This window comes from Lepidochelys olivacea (genome assembly GCF_965140295.1).
Source record: "Lepidochelys olivacea isolate rLepOli2 genome assembly, chromosome: 15".
In the NCBI taxonomy this organism is placed as follows: Eukaryota; Metazoa; Chordata; order Testudines; family Cheloniidae; genus Lepidochelys; species Lepidochelys olivacea.
Window position 1 is genome coordinate 28,468,866 of NC_140425.1, and position 22,933 is coordinate 28,491,798.

At 43.2% G+C, this 22,933-nt stretch overlaps 1 protein-coding gene across 3 annotated transcripts in view; it reads left to right on the plus strand.

Annotated features, from left to right (window-relative positions):
• Positions 1-3,585: 3,585 nt before the first annotated feature.
• CFAP251 (cilia and flagella associated protein 251) overlaps positions 3,586-22,933 on the plus strand; it is a 30,735-nt gene continuing 11,387 nt past the window's right edge. For 2 of the 3 annotated variants that reach the window (XM_084649238.1, XM_084649240.1), the window contains exons 1-16: positions 3,586-3,636; positions 5,276-5,576; positions 6,949-7,368; positions 7,887-8,027; positions 8,934-9,043; positions 10,097-10,205; positions 11,262-11,342; positions 12,112-12,189; positions 12,685-12,729; positions 13,341-13,558; positions 16,147-16,341; positions 17,661-17,908; positions 18,002-18,150; positions 19,015-19,188; positions 20,657-20,841; positions 22,111-22,225. In XM_084649238.1, the coding sequence (XP_084505364.1) occupies positions 5,289-5,576; positions 6,949-7,368; positions 7,887-8,027; positions 8,934-9,043; positions 10,097-10,205; positions 11,262-11,342; positions 12,112-12,189; positions 12,685-12,729; positions 13,341-13,558; positions 16,147-16,341; positions 17,661-17,908; positions 18,002-18,150; positions 19,015-19,188; positions 20,657-20,841; positions 22,111-22,225 (2,556 nt within the window). In that variant the 5' untranslated portion in view covers positions 3,586-3,636; positions 5,276-5,288. Of the gene's footprint in view, positions 3,637-5,271; positions 5,577-6,948; positions 7,369-7,886; positions 8,028-8,933; positions 9,044-10,096; positions 10,206-11,261; positions 11,343-12,111; positions 12,190-12,684; positions 12,730-13,340; positions 13,559-16,146; positions 16,342-17,660; positions 17,909-18,001; positions 18,151-19,014; positions 19,189-20,656; positions 20,842-22,110; positions 22,226-22,933 lie in introns of all 3 variants that reach the window. The other variant, XM_084649239.1, reaches the window with a different exon arrangement.

A 22,933-nucleotide genomic window follows, 5' to 3' on the forward strand; every position in this document is an offset into this window, starting at 1 on the left:
TTTTTTTGTTTTTGTTTATTGGTGATAATTTACATTCATTTTTAATCTAAAGTCCTTCCTGAACAGGTCAGCTTTTTATATTTCTCATAGCTTGGACTATAATATAGTTTTAATTTGGTGTATATTGAGTTTCTTGTTCATTTTATTTTCTGTGCTGTATACACTGTGCTGTATACAGTGGGTTGCATACACTGCAAGAGGACTCTTATTGGCTTGGTTTGTTTTTAAACCAGTTTCTATTGGAATTCTTAAAAAAAAAAAAAAAAAAAAGACATGTATACCTGATTTTAGTGTAGCTGTCATAATTTTTGGAAAAGGTTATTTTTATAGAATCTCAGTTTTGAACAAACTTGGACCTGACAGAAGCAGATCAACACTGATATCTAGAGATCAGAGGGTCACACTTCTTAATATTGAGGTTTCAAAGGCTATAATGGATTAATAAATTATACATCTTATAAGTATATTACAGACATGGATAGTATATTATGTGTGGTTATAAGCACTGGTGTAGAAGGTGTTATAGATTGTTTTAAGCCATGGCTATAAGCAGCCTATTGATCTGTTAGACTCCATACCAATTAATTATTAAAAGACCTATTAATTAATTAATCCTTCATATGTGGTAGGCTCATTTGCCTTTCAGCTACAGTAACTCTTCACTTAAGTTGTAGTTATGTTCCTGAAAAATGCGACTTTTAAGTGAAATGATGCTAAGTGAATCCAGTTTCCCTATAAGAATGAATGTAAATGGGGGGGGGGGTTAGGTTCCAGGGAATTTTTTTTTGCCGTACAGTACAGTACTATAGTTGGGAGATGCCCCCACTTTACCCCACACAGGCACAGTCCACTGGCACTGGAGACAATGAGGCAGGCAAGGAGGCTGAAGGTGCTGTAGGCTGGGAGAAGCACGTTGCACAGCAGCAGCGGCAGCTTCCCCTACTCTGCAAGCACCTGGGGTGGGGGGCTCAACCCTTGGCCCGCCCACTCCACCCCTTCCCCCAAGCCTCCCCTCCTACCCCTTTACTCCACAGGAGGTGTCCTCGCTTCTCCCTCCTGCCCATGGCAATCAGCTGGCTTGTGGTGTTCTGGAGGGAGGAGGGAGGACACAGCACGCAGGCTCTCCCTGCCTCCCAAACACCGCAAGCCAGCTGATTGCTGTGGGCAGGAGGTGGGGGAAGGCGCTGATCCGTGGCGCCTCCCGGCAAGTGGGAGGCGCTGTCGGGGGGGCGTAGGGGAGCTGACGTGGGGCTGCCCGCTGTGGACAAAGCAGGCAGCCAAATGATGTTACTGCGAAGCATTGCACAACCTTAAATGGAGCATGTTCTATAATTGAGCAGAGACGTAAGATCGAAACAACTTTAAGCAAGGAGTTACTGTATATTCTTCCTGCTTGCTGGTGTTTATGGATATGTTCAGTCAGAGGTATTGATACATGCCAGCTAGTGTAATCAACAAAGCCTGTGTTATCCTCCTTGCAAAATCAGATATAGTGTGCAGGTGGAGAGGCCTAAACTCCCTGCTTACCCTACAAACGAGGGTCCAGCAAGGGGGAACTGAACAGAAGGACCATATACCAGTGTAAATGGGAATTAGTGTTTTTGTACTAGTGTAAGTGAGTGGAATTGGGCCCTTCTGCCTAATGATATCAAGGTAGGAAATGATGGAATCAATGTTGCTGGGAGTATATAACAATCTATAATCACCAGGGTTTTGAACTAACATTGTTGATTATAACTTCAAGCTGCCACTGTAGTGCAAAATAATGCTTTCTGAAACAAGAGAAAATGGGCTTTAATAAATACTAAACTAAATGAATTTTAATAAATACCAAAACTAAATGACCACTAGAAATATAAAATGGGTTTCATCTCCCTACTCCCGTGGTGTATAGGTGCTATAAACTGCTTACAAGATGCAGGGGTGGAATCACTGCATTGGCTTTCCATAAGTGGACTTATGCTAGCCCTTGTGGAAGCCCCAGGCCAGTAGGTCTGAGAGAGAAGCTAGGGACTAGAGTGGAGATGGCAGGGGTGGGAAGAGGCAGGAATGACCACACCACTACAGTCATACTTGTTCTGCAAGCCAGAGGCTGTCGGAGGGAATCTAGAGAAGGCCATTAGCTAACCTAATTATGCCGGAGGCTATTTTTGCTCCTGGAACAGATCAGAAGCAGGAGGGGGAAAAGGTGGCTTAAAGCCACCTTTAATTCCTTTCCCGTTGAATGCGTCTCGGGGGAGCGCAGCACAGCACAGAATCTCAGCCTTAACCTTTCTATAGAGCCTAAAACTGGCTTCACTTTGAATTTTAGCCAAGGTCCCAGCCCTGCAAATGTCCAGGTGTGTAAAATTAAAGGCAGCAGTTCCTGTTTGTATTTGCTTGCATCAGTCATTTTATCTCTTATCTCGACTCCTTAAAGTGTGCCCCGTTCCATTTGATATATACACACACACCCAAGAGTTGTTTATATTTTTTGCTTCATGGGTCTAATACAGTAGTAGCTTCGCACCTCACACAGTCAAGCTGCCTCTTGAGCTTGAAAAAAAAACCTAATGTTTCAAAGGATAACAAAATTGACTTTCAGGACTATCACGCTGCATATCGTGCATGAGGAAAAGAACTTAGATTTAGAAATCGTTATTTCTACGTAGTCAAGAGACTTTAAACTTCATTATCTTTTAAGGGAAGATAATATTTTAAACTTTATATTTGCAAACGTGTTTTAAAGGAAGCATTAGCCTGGACAACCCCTTTAGTGGATTGTTTATACAAGTGCTGTCTAACCTGAGGACCGGATGCCTTATTTCAGATAGGTAAAGCAGTCAAAGTCAATACTTTGGGGCAGATTCTCTAGCTTGCTCTGCTCCATTTGCCCCACTCAGGAGGTACAGAGAGCAGTGTTAGTGGTTGGAAGATGTGGGAGAAGAGAAAAGGGAATGAGGGAAGATGATGTAGTAGTGGCAGTTCCTGCTATTTTATCATAGGTCTCAGGGTGTTTGGAGTTTTTCTTGAAGCCACAGCTCTTGGAGTCATGTGATTACAGGAGATTCTGAAAGGCAGTGATCTGGCACAGAAAACTTGACATAATGACTTAATTATATGGGGCCTTGTGGTACTCATGGGCCATGCACTCAGCTCAGGGCTACCATCCCTCATGATGCTTCTGCTACAAGGTGAGGCCACCTGTCCCAGGGGAGTCGGGCTCTTCTTTAGAGGCTGGGTTCATGTTGTACAGGGACTCACAACAGTGGTACCTCTTGCAGGTGTGAATGGGATCTGGGTGTGGGCAGAGGAGGGTGAAGGGATGAGCAGCTGCTTGGGTCCTGTTAGCCAGTGTCCTGCAGGGGGGAGTGGAGACGGCCTGTGTACCATGAACTCAGGAGCAGCCAGTGGGAGAAAGGAAGTACCTCCTATCCTCCACCCCCTGAGGAATACCCGCCAGCCTGGTGGTGCCTTAGTGCTCACCACTTCTCCCCTTCTCTCACCCCTACACAGCAAGCTCCTCTACAACTGATCTTTCCAGCCTGTCTCTCACTGCCTGCAGCACCAGCAGCAGTTACTATGGGAACAGGCTTCAGATACAAACAGAACAGGGGAGCTCCAGGCTGCTGAGCTGGGGCTGAGGCTGCTGCAGAGGTGAGGCTGAGAGGGGGTCTGAAAGGGAGAGGGATGGGGGGGTCCCATTGAGAGTGATTTGGGGCAAGGCCTGAGGAAAGGGGAGTTGTGGGTAAGCGTCTGAGGGAGCAAGGTTTGGGGGAGCCTGGCCAAGGGAATGGAAAGGTTTTGGAGAGTCAGAGGAGGTTAGAGGGGTGTGAAGGATGAGCTGCAGCAGCAGTCCCAGGGGAAGAAGCGGGGGAGGGGGGTCTGGATAAGGCAACAGGAACAGGTGGGAGCTAAATCATTAATATCCTGCTGAGTAATTGCCCTCACTGGAGATAAATGTGTTTTGACGGGTGCAAAAATGTGTGGTGAGCTGGAGAAAGAAAGAAAGAAAAATGTCTGTGCCCTCAGATATGAACCAGAGATGGAGCCGAGCTAAAGTATGCAGCATGCATCATCGGGGCATGGGTAGGTGCCCAAACTCGGTGTATGTACAATATGGTGTTTGAACTGAAGGAGGGTGGCAGGGGAATGGGGAGATTCCCTGCCTCTGGTGGGGTTAATGTCCTGCTGTGGACAGGATTAATTGATGGCTGTCAATCCTTCACACAGCAACAGCATTGTCTGTAGAGCAAATATTTTGTCTATCAGACTGTACTAAATGATGTGTATTTTCGAAAACATTTCCCAAGGGAGGAGATCCCCAACCCTTTGCATGCCAGTCTCTAATGGGAGAGTTTTATCTAGGGAATGGGCCAAAACCAGACCTCATTTTTTCATTTTGAGGTGAACCATAGGGCTCCGATTTGAAGGCTTGTATAAAAACTTGTCCCTAAGGGTTGGGGTCCAGGTGGTATGTACAAGCCTAAGGGATCTGTTTTCTGGTTTTAGTGTGGATGCAGCCAAAAGCTCATGAGAATAGCCATCTTCAAAAGCTCTTTGCTAGCAAGATTTCTGTGCTTTTGAACTGAACCTCAGCCCTTGTTTGACCATGAATCCAGACCCCAAAGTCAGCCTAAAACTAATCTGGGTCTGAACGAAGTGCCAGTCTCTAGCTTTATCCCCCTTTCTCTGAATTATTATTGTGCATAGACACTGTGACAGAGGTACAAGTCTAAGAGGGAACATCTCTGCCACAAGGAACTACAGGTTCTTTAGGTACATGCATGACCGGACAGAGGACACATGTATGGTACTTCGAGATGGAATAAATGGTTGTTTACATGCTATAGAACCATCTCTGGGATTCTAAATGTTTATGTGACTGACCTGGAAATCTAACCTGGTGTTTCTGTATCCATTTTTGTCTTCCACTTTAAAGGAATTTTAGTGCTCATAGAAGTGAGAGGGGTTGAATGGTTCTGGCTAGGATGCCAGGACTAATGTAGGGTAGGCCCCTATCTTCCTACACACAGTTCTGCCACCCTTCCTGGGCACTTATGGTAAACTTTAAGGGAATTTGAATACTTTGGACCAATTTTACATCACCAGCTCCTTTCGCTTGGGCATGTTGCACAAGATCAAAAGTATTATTGGTTTCCCATCTGATATACCTCCAGTTAGGAGACTATACCATCACCCTTTCAGGGGAATGGACTCTGATCTACAGGGCTTTTGTGGTAACTGCTAGGGATAGCAGGGAAGAAAATCTAATAATGTGTATTTTGGAAGGAAGCTTGTAGAAGAAGATGGCTGATGATTCTAATGAAACCCCACTGGAGCAACCAGCAGGAGGAAGTATAGGAGGAAATGAAGCTTCAGAAGAAACTCCACAGGATGAACAAGGGGCTCAGGAGACTGAATTACCCAAACAGGTCACCGAAATGCCAGCAGATATGCTAGTGGGTGATGCAGAATCCATGGACATTATGGAAATGGAGACCCAGCCCCCACCAACCACAGCGGACAATTTCTCTGTGGATGCTGCCACCCCTGAGACAGAAGAGAACGAACTGAGCATCATAACAAATCCACATGTGAGTATGGATATCATATAACAGACTTCCTATTGCCAGCTCCCCAGCTTGGATCCCTATGATGTCACAAGAAGGGTGTATTCCATTCAGTGCACCTTTTTATTTGTGATATTTTCTATGGTGTCTTTCATGCTCACTGAATCACACTGCCCTTGTATGGAGTTAATTAAAGCATCAGGAGGGTCAGATTCTATCTCTTCCATCCATACAATTCCACAGAGTCGGGCTCACAGGGTTCAATGGAAAATAACAGAAAAGGGAGACATTATTGTTTCCAGCAGCAAATTCTATAGCTCAGATGAAATTCTATAGCTAAGAAGGAATTTCCATTCAGTCCCCATTTACAATCATTCATAATGTTCTTAAACAAATCCCTTTTCAGGCCAAAGCTTCCTCTGCTTCATATCAGTCCAGTCATGAATATGCTTTGAAAATTTGAGCCGTATTTTAATTATGAGTAAGGGAAACCTAGATTATCCATATGCTTCCATGAACTTTTGACACTCATGGAGCTCAAAAACAACAGAGGCTAGAAACTCCAAACTAGGCTTGTTTCTGTGACAAGGTCCTGCACAAGAAGCTCCTAAAGAAGTTGTTGTTGGGTTAGAGGCAAAGTATGGTCACAGACCAAAAACTGTAGGAGACAGAAAACAAAGGTTAGAATTAGATGGTCAATATTCATCATGGCAACAAGTTAATGGTGGGGTCCCTCAAAGGTCGGTACTAGATCCAGTTCTATTTAATATGTTTCTTAACGATCTAGAAGGGGGGTGAGTAGTGAGGTAGCAAAATTTCTATTCTTGTTTTCCTTGTTAAATAATGCATATGTGACTATATTAGATTTCCTGTTGTTAAATGTGTAGCATGCCGTGCAGAGGATGTGCAAAGCAGCCAAGTTAAAATTCCTGGCAAATCCTTAACCTTTGCATTTCCTGATTTTTTATTTTATTTCATTTTATTTGCCAACCTTAGCATGGATTTGATATCTGTTCCCTGCAAAGCACCGGGGCCACCTATGACACTGTGAACATGATCAATAATGTTTTTGCATGTAACATAAAATGTCTGGGGCAGGGAGCAAAATGTGTGTTCATCTGAGCTTTACAGTGATATGGAGAGTTGTTCAGGAATTCAGAAAGCTAGTCTAGGTTACTGGCGCTGCAGAGGAGAAGTCTCTTGCACTAAGAGCAGCGAGATTAAATGAATCACGTTTTAATAACCAATAGGACTGAAGCATGTAGCTGAATGTCAATCCACTTCATAACAGTTGGATGAGTTACAGAGGTGGCAAGGGAGACAATGCAGCACGGAAGAGATTAAATACATTTTTCATTCTGCAAAGTGTACATGGAAGCCTTTATTTGTTTTTAAGGAATCGGGGGCTGATGTCACTGAAGGTCCATCAGAGGAAAGAGAAGAAACTGCAGCAATAACAGGAACATTAGAAGATATTGGAGAAGATGAACAGCAGGTACCCACAGAGCCGCAATGGGAGAGCAAGGCTCCTACTAGACTACCAAGCTCCACCAAGGTGGAGCAGGACATGCAGCAAATAGGCCAAAAGGCACAAGAGAGTGACCAGAAAAATCTGAGGGACAAAGACAAAGAGAGTTTAGCAGATCAGGAAAGCCAGAACATACAAGCAGGTGCTGAAATGAGCCAAGAAGAGACAGGATCCCTAGAAGCACCAATCACTGCCAGCTCAGCATCAGCCAAGGAGGAGTCACTAGTGTCCTCTGCCACCCCAGGCTTGTTGTTTGAAGAGGATGAGCGCATCAAAACACATCCAATTGTGAGTATTTTACAGAGTACAAAGCAGGGCCTAGGGAATGGGAAGTTTCATGTTAGTGAAAAAGACCAGCTCATCACGGATGAAGTAATCTTTTAGCTTCAGGAGAGACATAGTTTAGATTTTAAAGTTTATTTTTCTACTACAAATAATGATGCATTTGTAGGAGGTTGAAATTAGTGTCAAAGGTTATTCTGATGGCCTTTTGCTCTGTCACATCTAACCGGCATCAGCTGCATTTTCAGTCTTCTGCCAATCAAAACAGCTTTAATGGGTCATTGGGCAACATAGGAACTTATTATGAGAAGGGTTTTGCTCCAGTGTTCTTGGCCAGGTGTGGTGTTGTGTGTTTCTGTCCTTCTCCCTAAGGGTGGCAGGATATCAGTGGTGACTGAGGGGATTGTAACTGAAACATATTGGGCTCCTTTAGGATCACAGATGCTATCTAAAAGTAAGAGAGATTATGTTTTATGATAATTCTGTCACTGCTTGGCATAAAGAAGTAACTATGTTCCTTACAGAGTTTGTCTTGGGCATTTGGTTACAATAGCCACCTCCCTGTTTACAGCCTGCTTGATGAAGAGCACAGGGTGATTCTATACGTTTCCTCTCACACTGTTGTGATCCACGACATACTCAGAAACAGGCAATATCATCTACAGGTACAGAAACCCATTCCCAGAGAACACTCTTCCCACAGGTACTGAACCCCAGTGCTAGAGAACCCTATCCTACTGGCCCAGAACCCCACTGCATTATCTGCAGGTACAGAACCCTGTTCTTCCAGGTGTAGAACCCCTTCAACAGCAAGGGAAGTGGAAGACTCACATACTGGGATCTAAAAAACATTCTGATGACCTTTTTTGTCTGTCACATCTACCCAGGATCAGCTGCATTTTCACTGTTCTGCCAGTCAAGAGACCTTTAATGAGTCTCTGTTTATCTTCAGCTGACTTGGCTCCTTACTGTAACTTGGTGTTATAGAGCTCTTCAGACATTTCTGATATAATGATACTGTACTTAACAGGGAAATATTTATAAATGGTATATATGGCTGCAGAGTGCTCTGCACATTCTTGGGCTTGGTATAAGTAATAAATAATCCTATAATACACCTTATATTTATAATCAGGTACCTTATATTTGAACTATGAATTGTATCTGCACTGAGCTATAGCCTGGACAAAGATTTGTATTATTCTGTTATGAATTATAAAACATGTATATAGCACTGTACATTTACTCTCCACTTTATACTTATGAGAAGTCATGTTCTGTTTCCTTCCCTAGACAGCTTACAGTGTAAATATGGCAAGACAAGACACAGGGCAACAAGTTCAGAGAGAGGGACTGAGGGGTTTATAGATGGGGTAAAGAAGGAAGTACTCCTGGATAAAGTGGGTTTGAAAGGGGAAGAGAGAGGAGGACCTTGACAGATATGGACATGGAGGCTGTCACAGGTGCAATGTACAGTATGTGCAGTTTAATTAGGCCTTTGCTAAATGATGGCTTTAAATAAATGTTGTTGTTAGATCTTTCAAGGCACATTTCTTATTTTGACTCTCCAGGGTCACTCTAATTCTATTTCTTGTCTGTGTGTAAGTGAAGACAGGCGATGGATTGCAACAGCTGACCAGGGACCTGATAATCTAATCATTGTGTGGGATGCCTTCTCAGGGTAAGTTCCTAGGTATTTAGAAAGCCCCTGTTTGAGAACCTTCTTTCTTTCTTTTCTGTAGCAAATGCTCCAGATTGCTCAGGAGATGCTACTTTCTCAGCATTCTGGGTAATTACCAAGTAACCTTTTCATGGCAGTGTTAGCAAAAACCAAAACTTAGACTCACAAAGCAAGACATAGGAAAACTTCTTGAGCCAATATAATAATTATTAAGCGATTTTAGCTTTTAGTTTAGACTGAAATAATTACATAGTCCAAGAGCGCAGGATGGAAAAATAGACCAAGCAGCCAAGAAGTAATGGCTTCAGTTTCAAATCTTTCCAGTGCAGATGGGTCCACGTAAGATCAGTCAGAACTCCCCTAGGCCAAGATTTTCAAACTCGACTGCCTTAAGGTTAGGGTCCTACATCCATAATTGGGCATCTAATTTTACTCACCTATTTTTTTTAAATCTTGGCTCTAGTTCTTAGAATTCTGAGTGCTCGGTGACATTGGCTGCTGGCTGTAAGCCCCTTCCCCACATTCCCAGTAACCACTGCTGCAGCTCCCTCCAGAACAGTCTCAATCAGATCCCAAATATGCAAGAAGCAGGAGCTATCCTAGAAATGTCAAGGAAACCCTAAAAATATGTAACCGTCAATAAGAATTATTCAGAAATTACAATCAGAAGAGCTTCTCAAATATGAAGCTAAACCAGGGCTCTGAAGGCAACACTGCAGCTTAGAACAGGACCCCAGATTCTGAGGGGAGTGGGTGGGAGTCCTATGTGATGATCCTTTCAAAAAAGCAGCATTATAGGTACTGTAATTTCACCGGCTTTATCAGCACTATAGAAGCGGGATTCCCAGCCTTGCAGTGTCTGGAATCTTATTTGAATTAGTTTGTAACAGCTCAGGGTTGTTGTTTCTCCTCCCCCACCCCCCAATTATGGTGAAAGGGAGCTTCCAAAATGACAGGTGATAGAATTTTGTGAAAAGGGTTGGGGGGGGCGCTAAAATAACGTTGCAAATAGTTGTCACTGTAATTAGTGACTGTGTATGCATTGTTCTGCAGGATTCCGGTGCATACGATATTTGATAGTCACCCGGAAGATGGGGTTGGTGCTATTGCTATTTCCCAGGATGCTAAGTATTTGGTAACACTTGGTGCTGGCAAAGTACAGGTAAAGAACATGTTTTCGCCGTTGCAGCCTGTAGAGACTGAACCCTGCAAATTTGCACCAGTGTAACTAAGAGGAGGATATGCACTGGAGTCAAATTGGGAGGGTTGGACTTTGGTTTTACAAAATCATGTCAGCTGGGTTTTGGTTTTACTAACTCAGAGGTAGTTCAGATCTGGATTTCATTTATCTTAAAGCTACAAAGTTCAGAAACCTGTATAAGTCAGGATAAACGATTCTGACTTTGACAGATCTTTAGTTGACCTGATTACTAAACTAGCAACTAGCAACACCCAGTCACCTTACATTTCAGGCAGAAAAATAACATGAATTTTTTTGTTAGTTTCTGAACATATTGTCAATCTGCTCCAAGATGTGACTAGTGGTATAATGTGAGGCCTAGCTAGCAGGAGGATAATGGGAGTTCCCAGCAAAGTCAGTTTTGCTATGCAATTCACACCCAATATCAATGCCACAATTATGCCAGGGCTGAAGCTAGAGGGAAGTCATACTAAATGCTAATGCTGTCTCTCCATCCTCCATGTACACAACTGGAAACCATCAAACTCATGTTTGCTTGAGTTCACCTGAGTCAGGATTAGAACCCAGGCCTACAGAAGTGAAAAGCTAATGCCATAACCTCTTGCATTATTCTGTACCTGCAGGCCAATCTTCACTGGCAAAGGGCCAGGTTTAAACATGGTTCAAATTTAGCTGCAGCAAAACTGATTTATAACATGGTTTTGAACAATCTGTGGGAAGCAGAGCCCAAACTCTGTTGGTCTCAAGTTCAAAAAGTATGTCTGACTGCAGGCCTGACCATGCTGGATATTAACTTGTAACTTTGCATACAATCAATATCTCATATAATCGATTTTTAAAAATTCCATACTAACCAGCAAGACCCTACTGGCTCAATTCTGCTCCCATGTTCCCACATGCAACCCTGCTGACTTTACTGGAGGTCACTGCAGTTTGAATGAGCAGGATTAGCCTCATTGAATTCAATAGTGCATAGAAAATCACACTGATGTCACTTTGCTTTCCCCTGTCTGCCAGAGAGTTTGCATTTGGAAGTGGACTTCACCTGAAGAGAAACCTATGTGGAGTGTAGAATTGCAACCTGCATTTGGTTATCAGGTGAGTGATTCTAATTGTTGAAGGGGCTTAGGAGAGTGGAAACAAACCATTGTTAAACACAGTGTGCCTGATTTGCACGTTAAGGCATTCCTGCACTTGGGGCAGGAACAGGCCTGGGTGGGGGACAAAGATGTTGTTGCATTCCTGTATTCTGAGGTTGTGCAGAGCCCTGTGCAGCCCCCAGTATATGTTAGAGCAGCCCCAGGGACAGTATAACTTACACTCTGCTTCCTGCCCTGGCCTTCTATGAGCCCTGAGAATAGCAATAGACCAGTGCACTTCAGTCATGCCTATGACTTTCTGCACCATCTGAAGTGACCTCTCGGCAGCAGGTGCAAAGTAGAGCCCTGATGCCAGCTTTACAACAGCCAGGGAGGCATTCCTCAGCGGTAGGGTGACCAGACAGCAGGTGTGAAAAATCGGGACAGGAGGTGGGGGGTCATAGGAGCCTATAAGCCCCAAATATCGGGACTGTCCCTATAAAATCAAGACATCTGGTCACCCTACTCATAGGGTCACACTCACAAGGCCTTTTGTATCCACTTTAAGGCTCCTTTACACTGCCAGAGTGACATAAGAAGGCCTTAGTGAAACTGAGCATCAGGCCCTATGGGTCAAATTCTCTGCAGATTAACAGAGTACATGTCTCATAAGAATGGATGTTGTGAAGCACAGCACGCTGCCAGGCCAGAGCATTAAAATTGAGAGGTGTAAATGTCATAGACTGGCCAACGTGAATTTTAACCTAACTTTAACGTTTTAATTTCAGAACTACATTGTTTTTAATCCAAAAAATCACAAGGAACTAGTCAGCAACAGTAAAACTCAAGTTCTATTTTATCTATGGGTAAGTAGACATAGGAGTTAATGTGATTTTGTAGTTGTTGTGCCACAAGAATAATTCGGGGAGGGGAAAAAATTCTCCCAACATTCTAAATACACTACTTTAATACATAAAAGGGAAAAGCTGAGCATACGGAGGGATGGAGACGTACTGTGGCTCTGTGTTCTAGAAAGGCAGCATGGCCTAATGGAAAGGGCACTGGATGGGGGCTTGGGCAAATCACTTAACCTTTCTGTTTCCCGTGCAACCCATTGTTTGTCTACTTACTGTAAGATCTTCAGGGCAGAAGATTTCTTTTTTACTATTTGCACAGTGCCTAGCACAATGAAGCCCCAATCTTGGGTGTGGCGACCAAATGCTACTGTAATAATAAATAATAATGTAATGTTAGTGCCCAGATAACACAGTGATGGGCATGTTAGAGCTTCTTTTTTGATCAAAGTCCATTTTAAAAATTATCATCTTTATGTGGAACAAGTTCTCTGTTTTTCTCCTCAGGATAGTAGCGGTTTGCAGTACAGCGCTCCTCATTTAACTGACAGAGTGAGTATTGTAGATGGACTGTACCACTTTAGCTGGTTTGCTTTTTTTCTGGCAGTGACGACCAGTCTGTCTTACTAAATAAGCACAATGTCCTGAATGGAGTGAACTTGCTAAGTCCCTCCACATCACAGTGTATCCCACAGTCTCTAGTTTATGCTACTTTGTGATTGTTATTGTAAAGTAACATTTCAGACATTGGTTGATTGTGAGAGGCTGCATGGCTCTCTAGGGAACTCTGTGGCGACTGGAGTGGACAGTCTGTGGTTGCTGGGAGGAGAGGTCAGGATGGGACTCCCAGAAAGAGCTGGTCCTGTTGCATCTCCTGCTACAGGACCTTCCTCCTCCTGCCCGCATGACAGATTTGCCTCTGCTGGGTCCTGCCATGGGGTGGGGACAGTCACTTCCTAATGTGGATGGAGCTGAGAAGCAGTTTCGCACTGAAGAGACATGTGCTGCCAATAGCCTGTTTGTTTCCTACAGTCAGATTTGTGATTTGTGTGGTTATTTTTTTCTCTCCATTAGTTTCAATTAATTTTTGAAAACTTTGCAAGGGTAGGTTAGTTTGTACTTCACAGAGAATGCCATGCGGGGTCTCTTTGCTTCCTTTGCAGACTTTCAACAAGACGGTGGGACACTTTAGTCAGTCAGTTTTTCATTTTGGCAATTTGCAAGCTCTCACAGCCACATCAGGAGGGAAGCTGGTGGTGTGGGACGCAGTCTGCCCACCGTCCATGCCTGCCAGCTTGTGTGTAAAACCACAAAATAGAAAGGCTATTAAGCTGATGTATGTGCAGAAAGATGCCCTCACTGTGCTTACTGCATCTGACAGGTAATGGATAAAATAATTTCCTGTTCTTGAGCTAATGTGGGCATTTAAAAAGCCAGTGTGTGCGGCTGAAATGAAAAATCAATGTTCAAACTGGTTTTTGCATTGTTTGTTCTGCATACATATATTTATGCTGAACCAAATCCAGAAGTTTTCACCAAAACAAACCTCCAATTGCTGTCAATGGTAGTTTGCCTGGGTAAAGAATAGGTAAAAATTAAGGAAGGGCCTTGTTATCTTTTAATGTATTCAGGATATTGAACTGGAATGAAAACAGGATTCTCCTGCAATGTATAAAACTCGATTCTCCACTGCTTTGTACATTCTGTAGCCATTACACCTGTGCAAAGCAAGTACTATCACCTGTTGTGATAGTATTCTACACCCACTTTGCAGAAGCATCAGTGAGGACACAAGGTGCAAGGCAGTAGCAAATCAGGCTGATCGACACATCACAGGATCAGGGATATCCATGTTAGCTAGTGAGGCCAAATGATGGTGTGGGGTCTCTAATATAAGGTTCTAGTGGCATGAGTTTGAGATTCTCACATTATTCATACGTGGTGAGCTATGTGGCTCATCTCAAACAAGTGACAGTAGAATCTTTTTGCATCTCTACACACTATCATATATTTTGCTTATGCAAAATTTTAAAGAGACGTTTAAGCGAGGATTGCTTTTAGAGTTCAAGGGTGTGTTTTCCAATGCTCTTAGCAGTGATCTAACTCTGCTCCCAGGAGGAGCTTTCTTCATAGGGTGCAGATTTGGGCCAACACTGAGCACTTCTGAAAATCACATTCTAAATAAAATTATAAGTAATATTTTCTGTATTCTTCCACATGCAAATCCAGGTGGCTTTAGTTAATATACTGGGTACAGAACTTGAGGCCACAGACAAGTTATTAATAATAATAAAAACATATAAAATATATTTTACATACATTCCAGTGTTGCAGTTTTAAGGTTCAATACTTTGCATCCTTCTGAGACTGGATGAAAAGGGTCAAATTCACTGCTGTTGTAAGAAGGAAAACTCCACTGACTTCAGTTGAGTTGTGTCAGTTTTCACTGGCAGTAAATTTGGCTGAAATGTTCCTTATTATGTGAAAGCTGAGAATTGCTGCCCCCTAGTGGGATAAGGGAGACATTTGTTGCCCTAACAGTCATGAGGTACCAGACCTTAAAACCATCAATGGTCTAAAATGAAACGATAGAGAAACTCATAATTCACTGTGTTGAATAGTAAAAATAAAGGTCTTACTTAATATACACTATCAAAATCTGTGAAATCTCCCACCCCATACCTAATCAACAGGCTCCACGGTTGTCCACTAATTGCATAGGTTCAGAGAATGGATTAATTTGGGCTATCGGGTGAATTATAAGAGCAGCTTCCCTATCTTAACCAGTAGAGGGAACTGATACACACTGAAGTCACAGAGGATGTTTTGCCAACTTTAAAATATTTGTTGGCAAGCCATGCAGTGATACTACTAGATGCTTAGCTCTAAGTGCTATTATGTATCAACCATCTATGTACTTTTTAAGGATTGCTAACTGGAAGTTAATACCTATCCTAAATAAATAGCTAGTACTTAATTGTTTACACTTCGAAAGTAATGTCCAGACATTAACTGACCCTCACATCATTCCCTGTGAGTGAAGTTAGTTAAGCATCATTATCCTTGTTTTATAGATGGAAGGACTGAAGCACAGAGAGGTTACATGATTTGCCCAAGATTGCACATCAAATCCATGGCAGAGTCAGAATTAGTACTCAGGAGTTCTTGGTTCCTAGTCCAATGCTTAGATCTCTAGATTATGCCACCACCTTACGTAATGAAATTAGTCTGTAGGTTAAGCATGTGTTTAGCAGCTTGCTATACTACTATGGAGTCTTTAGATACCAATTCTTTTTCCCAAGGCCTTGTGTCTAGAGGTTAATGCAAAGGACGAGGAGTCAAGACTCTTGGGCTCTATTCTTGGCTGTGTCATTGACACGTGTGGTTTTTGGGAATTCATGTAATCTCTCTGAGCTCCATTTTCTCATCTATAAAATGGGGGATGAAAATGCCCTGCAGCAGTATTGTGAGATATAAAAGCCTGATTCTGATCTCACACTAGTTCTACACCAGTGTAACTCCACTGATTACAATGAGTAGTTACTCTTGACTTACACCAGTGTAAATGAGAGCAGGATCAGGCCTTGTGAAGCGTATTCCTTCATAAAAATCCCTAGAGTAGTGCAGAGCATTAGGCTTGTCTAAACGAAGAGTTTGAGGCAAGCTGGGGTGTAAATCTACCCCATACAAGCCTGCTGTGCTCCAAGTGTCTGCGTGGACCCTACTGCCACATGCTAGAAGTTCAGTAGTGTGCTTTGATATACCTCTGCTTTGAAACAGGAATAGATCAAAGTGCATTAGGGAACTGTTTGTGAGCAGCAGCAGGATTAACAGGGATACTTAGTGAACAGCACACTAATGCAGTGTAGATTTACACCCTCGTGCACTAAACGCTTAGACGAGCCCTTAGTTCTTCTGGAGCGCTTTAAAAATGTTTTTTGATTAACCAATTCTTGTCCTTCCTTTTAGCTATTTTGTAACTTGTGATGTCAAAGGTCATATTAAATTTTATGATGGCCAGCTGCAGCTTGTGAACTGGTACAGCCACTTTAAACTGGGACCCATCCAATCCATTTCCTTCTCAAAAAACCCTCCCAGTCCTGCCAGCAACAACTCAGACTACTCCAGTTCTTGTACTATGAACGGTCAACCATTTATTATCAGGTGAGAGTCCTTCAGTGGTGAATCTAATCAACTGATTAATAAGAAACTGTTGAAATGTTCAACTAGTGGTCGACAGATTTTCTTTGTTGTGCTTTGGCTTTACCAGAATGGATTTTAAATCCTAAATCTAGTTGAGTTTAAAATTGTCAGTACACATGGTTCAGATGTTAATATACAATATGATGGGTAGGCGAGGTTGCCCATTGTACTGTCTTTTCTGCAGGAAGGGCTGCAGATATTCATACTGGTCATCCTGATGCTGAATCAAACCTGTCCATCACAGACAAGGGGCAAAGGGCTGTCCCCCTGCTAGTTCATTTTTGCCTCCCCAGTTGCTTGCAGCCTTCCTTATGCAGAGTTTTTAGACTCTTATGGAAACAGTTTTAAATTTCACATGTTCTCCAGGGAGACATAGCTAGACTCCTCTGTAAACCTGAATTCTGCCTCAGGGAATAGGTATTTTCCCTATTGATCTCCTCTGTCTGTTTCCTCATCCTGAGTAATTGCTGTAGTTTCCTGGCACTGTTAGCCCCTCTGGGAAGCAAGAAGTGGTTGAACCGCAAAGAGAAAGGTTAAAAGATGCTCCTGCTCTTAGGGTCCCATCATCAAATGTATAGATGGAGATTGCAGCTAGCAACCTCTGTAGACCTTCTGCCTAACTAGGGATTACAGCAGCTTCCTTTGGCCAGGCAGATACACAACCCCCCACCAGCTCTGGCACACCAAGTTTAACACCAGGACAAATGACTGAAAGGCCCTCCTGCCCCGCAGGGGAAATCAGAGCAGGCTTACAAATGCTAGAGAAAGGAGGTGTGGTCCGAACACAGGACCGAGGCCCAGGAACCACTGGTTTCTAATGCCGACTCTTGTTCAAACACTGTTCATGGCCTTAGGCTTGCTAAGTAGTTCCTGGCTGCACAGAGAGTCCCTGTGTTGTCAGTGAGTGATTTCTGGGGAGTACAGTAAAGGGTGGCAGAACTGAGCTCTGAGAAAGGACTTCAGGGTTTGGCACTTTTATTGGGGCCAGTCTCTCACATTGCAGGATGGCTGATAACCACTTCCTGATACAAGTTTAGTAACATATATGCATGGTCAGTTGTTTTGTTTATATATCTTTGCTTATGTATGTGCAGAAACTGAAGTCCAGCTGCACTAAGGACGCAGCTGAATGAATGGATAAGCAGCCATTCTTTGCATTGTTTTAGGGAGCAATCATTCCCTAAATTACTGACAAGAAATTAGCCTGGTGTGTAACTGGGAGGGAAAAGAGTCCACCTTGCTGACTCATCAAATTGTGTCTGTTTCTTCGTGCTAAACAGGAATTTTATTCTTTCCACGTTGGACGCGACAGTGCTTCACGTTACAGCAGAGGGGACAAAACTTGACAAATTAATGGAGGAGGCCAAGGAAGCTGTTAATGCCATTGCTTGCCACCCTAGTCAGCATCTCATTGCCATAGGAAGTCACTGTGGGCTGCTAAAGGTGTGGGACTTTGTGCAGACAAAGTACCTCATTAGCCGAATCTTTATGGGGGCCAGTATCCAGTGCCTCTCCTATGACCCTGAAGGTATTTTTACCTTGAGATCTCATTGAACATTGAGCATCCGGTTTCCTGAGATGAGTGATCTGTACAATAATTGTTCTCTGGTGTGTATTTTAGGTTCTTTTCTGGCAGCTGGTTTTACTGATGGAAGTGTTTACATCCTTGATTCTATTTCATTGGAAAATGATTGCAAAGAATTCAAATATTCAAGAGGCCCAGTAACTCAAATAAGCTTCTCTCATGATTCCCAGTATCTTGCAACTGCTGTAAGTTTTTCTCAAGATATATGTATATACTCCTTGCAGCACCTTTTGGTGGGACTGGAACTTACAGGCAGTGCCCTGATATGATCCTGAAAGGAGAACAGGCAGGGTCTTCTCCATTGACTCTGGAACACTCTTCGTCTCTTAAAGCTGTGACTTTGTAAAAACAGCACCTTCTTCCTTGGTGTACCTGCTCCCTGTCTCTATAGAGAGCCCTACCTGCTGATTCTATTGACAAAAATAAGTGTTGACATCTCTTTACTCCTCTGACCCCTGCAGTACTAGCGATGGGAGAGTGAGATGGAGTCTGGTTTGGTTCATGTGTCATCAAAAGAATTGTGAACTCATTTTCATATTTCAGTGCACAGATGTAATTGCCAGTATTTGAAGGCAATGAGGTTGCATTTGGAGTGCAGAATCTTAATTACTGATGATGATACATCCCATGGGGGCTGGAAGTTATGAAAAATATCTTTTTGTTTGTAACCTGATCACATTTGCTCCAGGCTCACGGAGACAATCAATATGGAGTTTCATGATACCATTTTTACATTCCCTTTCCAAAGCCAGAAGCATACTCTAGTATACCCCTGGGGTTGGTCAGTGGCTTCCTTTCAGGCAGGGCTGAAGAGTTGTTCTTTATTATTTTAGTGTTTGTTGGTTCTGTTCAGATCCTTTCTCCCAATCAGGTTTGTTGTTGTCATTCTATTTACCTAATTTTCCATGTGGCCTACACAGCACATAGCTAGAAAAGCATGTAGGCCAGACTAAAGAGCTAAGAAATGCTAAGAATTCCCCTGACAGCTTGAGGAACACAATAGAAATGCAGGCTGAAGATAAACTGAAATATTTTTATTGTCATTTTAGGATGAAAAATATTCAGTGACTGTTTACAAAAGAATACTGAAAAATGGTGAAAGATCCTGGGAGCATCTAGCAGGGCTTCATTCACATTATAAACCAATTCGAAATATAATATTTGGAGTCCTTTTAGACAGCGATCAACCAAGGCTCTTAAGCCTTGGGGAGGACAGGCTGTTGGTAAGTCTGCTTAAAAGCGTGCAAGGCAGTAGAATTTACTGGTTAGAGCAGGACTCCTGGGTCCTATTCCCAGTTCTGATTCAACATGCTGTTTGACCTTGGGTAAGTTACTTTAGCTCCTCTGGGTGTCAGTTTACTCATTTGTAGCCTGAATGTTTCCAGGTGCTACTGAAGGTGCTGGGTTTCATGTATGAAACTCTGTGTGGCTTAGGTCCTGGCTGTGTGAGAGACAACTTTCCATCCCACCATTTGAGAACAACTATGCCCCTCTCATTGATAGTCAGTGGGTTTGTCCCATTGCACGTCTTGAGCTGGCAGCTGGGCATTCTCAGTGAAAGGCCCTTGACTCTGTCACCTGCTCCCTCTCTTAGCCAGGCAGACTCTCACTTTGAGCTTCACCTCAGATTGCAAGACCTGTCTAGTTACTGGGAGTGAAAAACCTTCCCCCAGGCTCCATACCAGTTGCCTTTAGAGCAGTGAAGTTTCAATAGGCCAAGGACTTATCCCCCCTTACCCCCAAGCTGCAGAGCAGCAAAGGGTGGAATGGACCCAATCTCTTCTTGCACCCTTCTCTGTGGGAGGCAATGACCAGTTGATACATGTAGCAGCGGATACACCAGCCCAGACTTCCAAAGCCTACTGTGCAGGTCATTACAAAACCTAAACTTAATTTCCCCAATACTAATTTCTCCCCACTGTTACTCACACCTTCTTGTCAACTGTCTGTAATGGGCCACTCTCTTACACTTCAAAAGTTATTTTCCCTCCCTTGGTATCCTGCTGTTAATTGATTTATCTCATTAGACTGACCTCACACTTGGTAAAGCAACCCCTATCCTTTCATGTATTTATATCCGCTCCTGTATTTTCACTCCAGGCATTTGATGAAGTGGGTTCTAACCCACGAAAGCTTATGCCCAAATAGATTTGTTAGTCTCTAAGGTGCCACAAGGACTCCTCGTTATTTGTGCAGGAACAGTGTCCCTGTGATGTATAGGGGGCCATATACCCCTGCAAAGGCTCCCCACATTCTTCCCACACCCCTCCCCCCAATGAACTAACACCAATTCCACTGCAGTCAGGGCTCTCCACAGCCAGGGGATTTACACCTCCAGCTTTGGCTGAGGGTTTGGCATGTCAGCAGGGAGCTGAGTTTCTTTTGCTGTGGAGTTCTTATTGTGTTCTCCGTAATTGACATTGCATCAGCTTAGTGAGGTTTTAATCCATGTGATTTTTAATAATTATGGATACATGAGCAGAGGTTGCAACAGTAACATTTTATAAACTGCAAAAAATCTCCTCTTCTACCGTGCAGGGCTGTTGGGGATGTGAATTCATTAAGCATTTGTAAAGCACACTCAAATCACTAGTGTAAAGCAAAAGGTACTAGGGAGGAGCAGACTACCATGAATGCTGGCAAGTCTGTGCAGCTGTTTCACATGGATCTTGTTCATTGTGTTCTATTCAGGTGGAGTATGATCTAGGCAGCAGCAGTAAAGAATACCTGGCAGTTCTGCGAAGAGACCGCATTGAACAGAGGGCAGTCCCAATGTGTTTGGCCTGGTACCCTCCCTTCACTCCAGAAGCTTTCATTCTCACAGCCAATAATCAGTACAAAATGAAGCTTTATAATGCTACGACTAAAATGTGCAGGTAACTGGGAAACTCAAACCCTGCTCCCCTTCCCCCCCCCCCCCGCCATCTTCTCCTCTCGGTGTGCACCCAAGATCAGTGGACACTACTGAAGAGTTTGGCCTAATGGACTTTCACGCAGAGAGTCAGAACTGGGAATAGAATCTCAGAGTCCCGAATGCCTGGGCTCTGTTCAAACCATGGGGAAGACCTAACGTTCTTTACTAAAAGACGAGGGAAACTGTGATGACTATGATAGAGTCCTGCATAGCGCCACAGATTTCATTTATAAAGCTGCCTGTGTTATCAGGCTACTGTACCCCCACTTCCACTGTACTAGCTACCAAGATATCAGTTCAGAAGGTTTTCCCTAGTTACAACAGGAGTCTTGCCCTGGCCAACAAAGCTAACTAGCAGATTTTAAACAGATGGACCCTGTATTGGTCTTCAGATAAAGAAAACCTGAAGGTGAAGCCAGCATCCAGTCCAGCTCAAGTCCTCTCTCTGCTCTCCGAGCCAGACTGATGGGATCGGCCTTTCCTGTCTCACTGCTACAGCTGCCAAAATATCCTTTTAGCAGAAGCCGAAATATTCCAGGTTCTTAATGGAGCACATCAAATACCTGGAGCTAGATTTTGCTGGATGGGTGTAACTGAGGGCAGAATTCAGCTCTTAGCTCCTCCTTAAACGTTTCCTGTGGAAATGACTGATCACTGTATTACATAAGTTAATGGAATGGAAGCCAGCGCTCTCACAGAGGACACACTAACCATCCATCAAGGATGTTAGTGACTAAATTAATCACAGTGTTTGCAAAGATGATCCAAGAGAGTGGTTCTTTAAAAGCTCCTTTTGCCAGCTTGCCCTGAATGCTAACCCTCTGAGATTATTTAATGATGTGTAATTGTTGTCAGAGCCTAAAAAGCTGAATGTGTTGGAAGCTGAGCAGTTCGTTCTTCACCCAAAAGTGCGGAGTCCCAAGGGGAAGCCGATATTTGATCTAGTGGGAGCCAGGCAGCTTCAGTGAAGGCCAATAACTGAATGAGCCAGGGAGACTAAACTTTTCTCTCACTTCCAATGGTGGCCCTTCTAAGGAGAGAGACAGGGCAATTGGGGTAGAAGATTTTGGTCTCTAGAGCTGTCACCTTGACACCTTTCACCAGTACTAAATTCACAATCTTACACCCCTATACACACATGCATGCTCAATTCCATACTTGTGCCCGGGAACATTTGTGTGAAAAAATGGATAAGATCAATAGAATAAATGAAAATGTTGTTTTCCTTTAGAAAGACACTTCTGGGGCCAACCTATGGGTCCCCTCTTGAGAAGATACAAATCCTTCCAGCAGCAAACAGTCAGGATCCACAGAAACGATATCTGGCCTATATTACAAAAGATAAGGTACAGAGTCCCTACATGTTTATGTCAGATATGCCTTTTGGATTGTTTTGCATAACATTGCAAACAACCTTAGGTACAGCTGCTATTTGTACCTAAGGGAGAAAAACACCAGATATTTAAGAGGAGGCAGTGTTACCAGGTGGATAGAGCACTGGACTATAATGAGGGAGACTTAGATTCTATCCCTGGCTCTGCCATAGCCTTGCTGGGTAAACTTGGGAAAGTCACTTCCCATCTCTGTGCCTCAATTTCCCCATCAGTAAAATGTGGCTAATGATACTGACCTTTATTGGAAAGCACTTTGAGATCTACCGATGAAAAGTGCTATTAAGAACTAGGTATTATTCTGTTACAGTTTTTATTGTTATTTATACTACCAGATATTTCTATAGTGCTCCTCGCTATATCCTCTACATGTGCATGCAAATAGTGAAACCTGCCCGCAGCAGCTACCCAGCATGAGAGAAAAATTCAATCTCTGGAATACTTTAAAGTGCTTGCTTAGGACAAAGGTTTGCTTGTTGTACATGCAGGTCCTTAGTGCAGGTTTCACCATAGACAAAGTCATCAGAGGTTCTGAGTTTCAGGTAATCTAGTCCTGCATGTGTTCAGCAAGGCACATAATGAAACAAGTGGAAAGAGAGTGGAGGTCTGAAGCTGAGGTATTGGGGGGATTAAATGAAAGATGTGGGTTTGGGTGAGACCAGA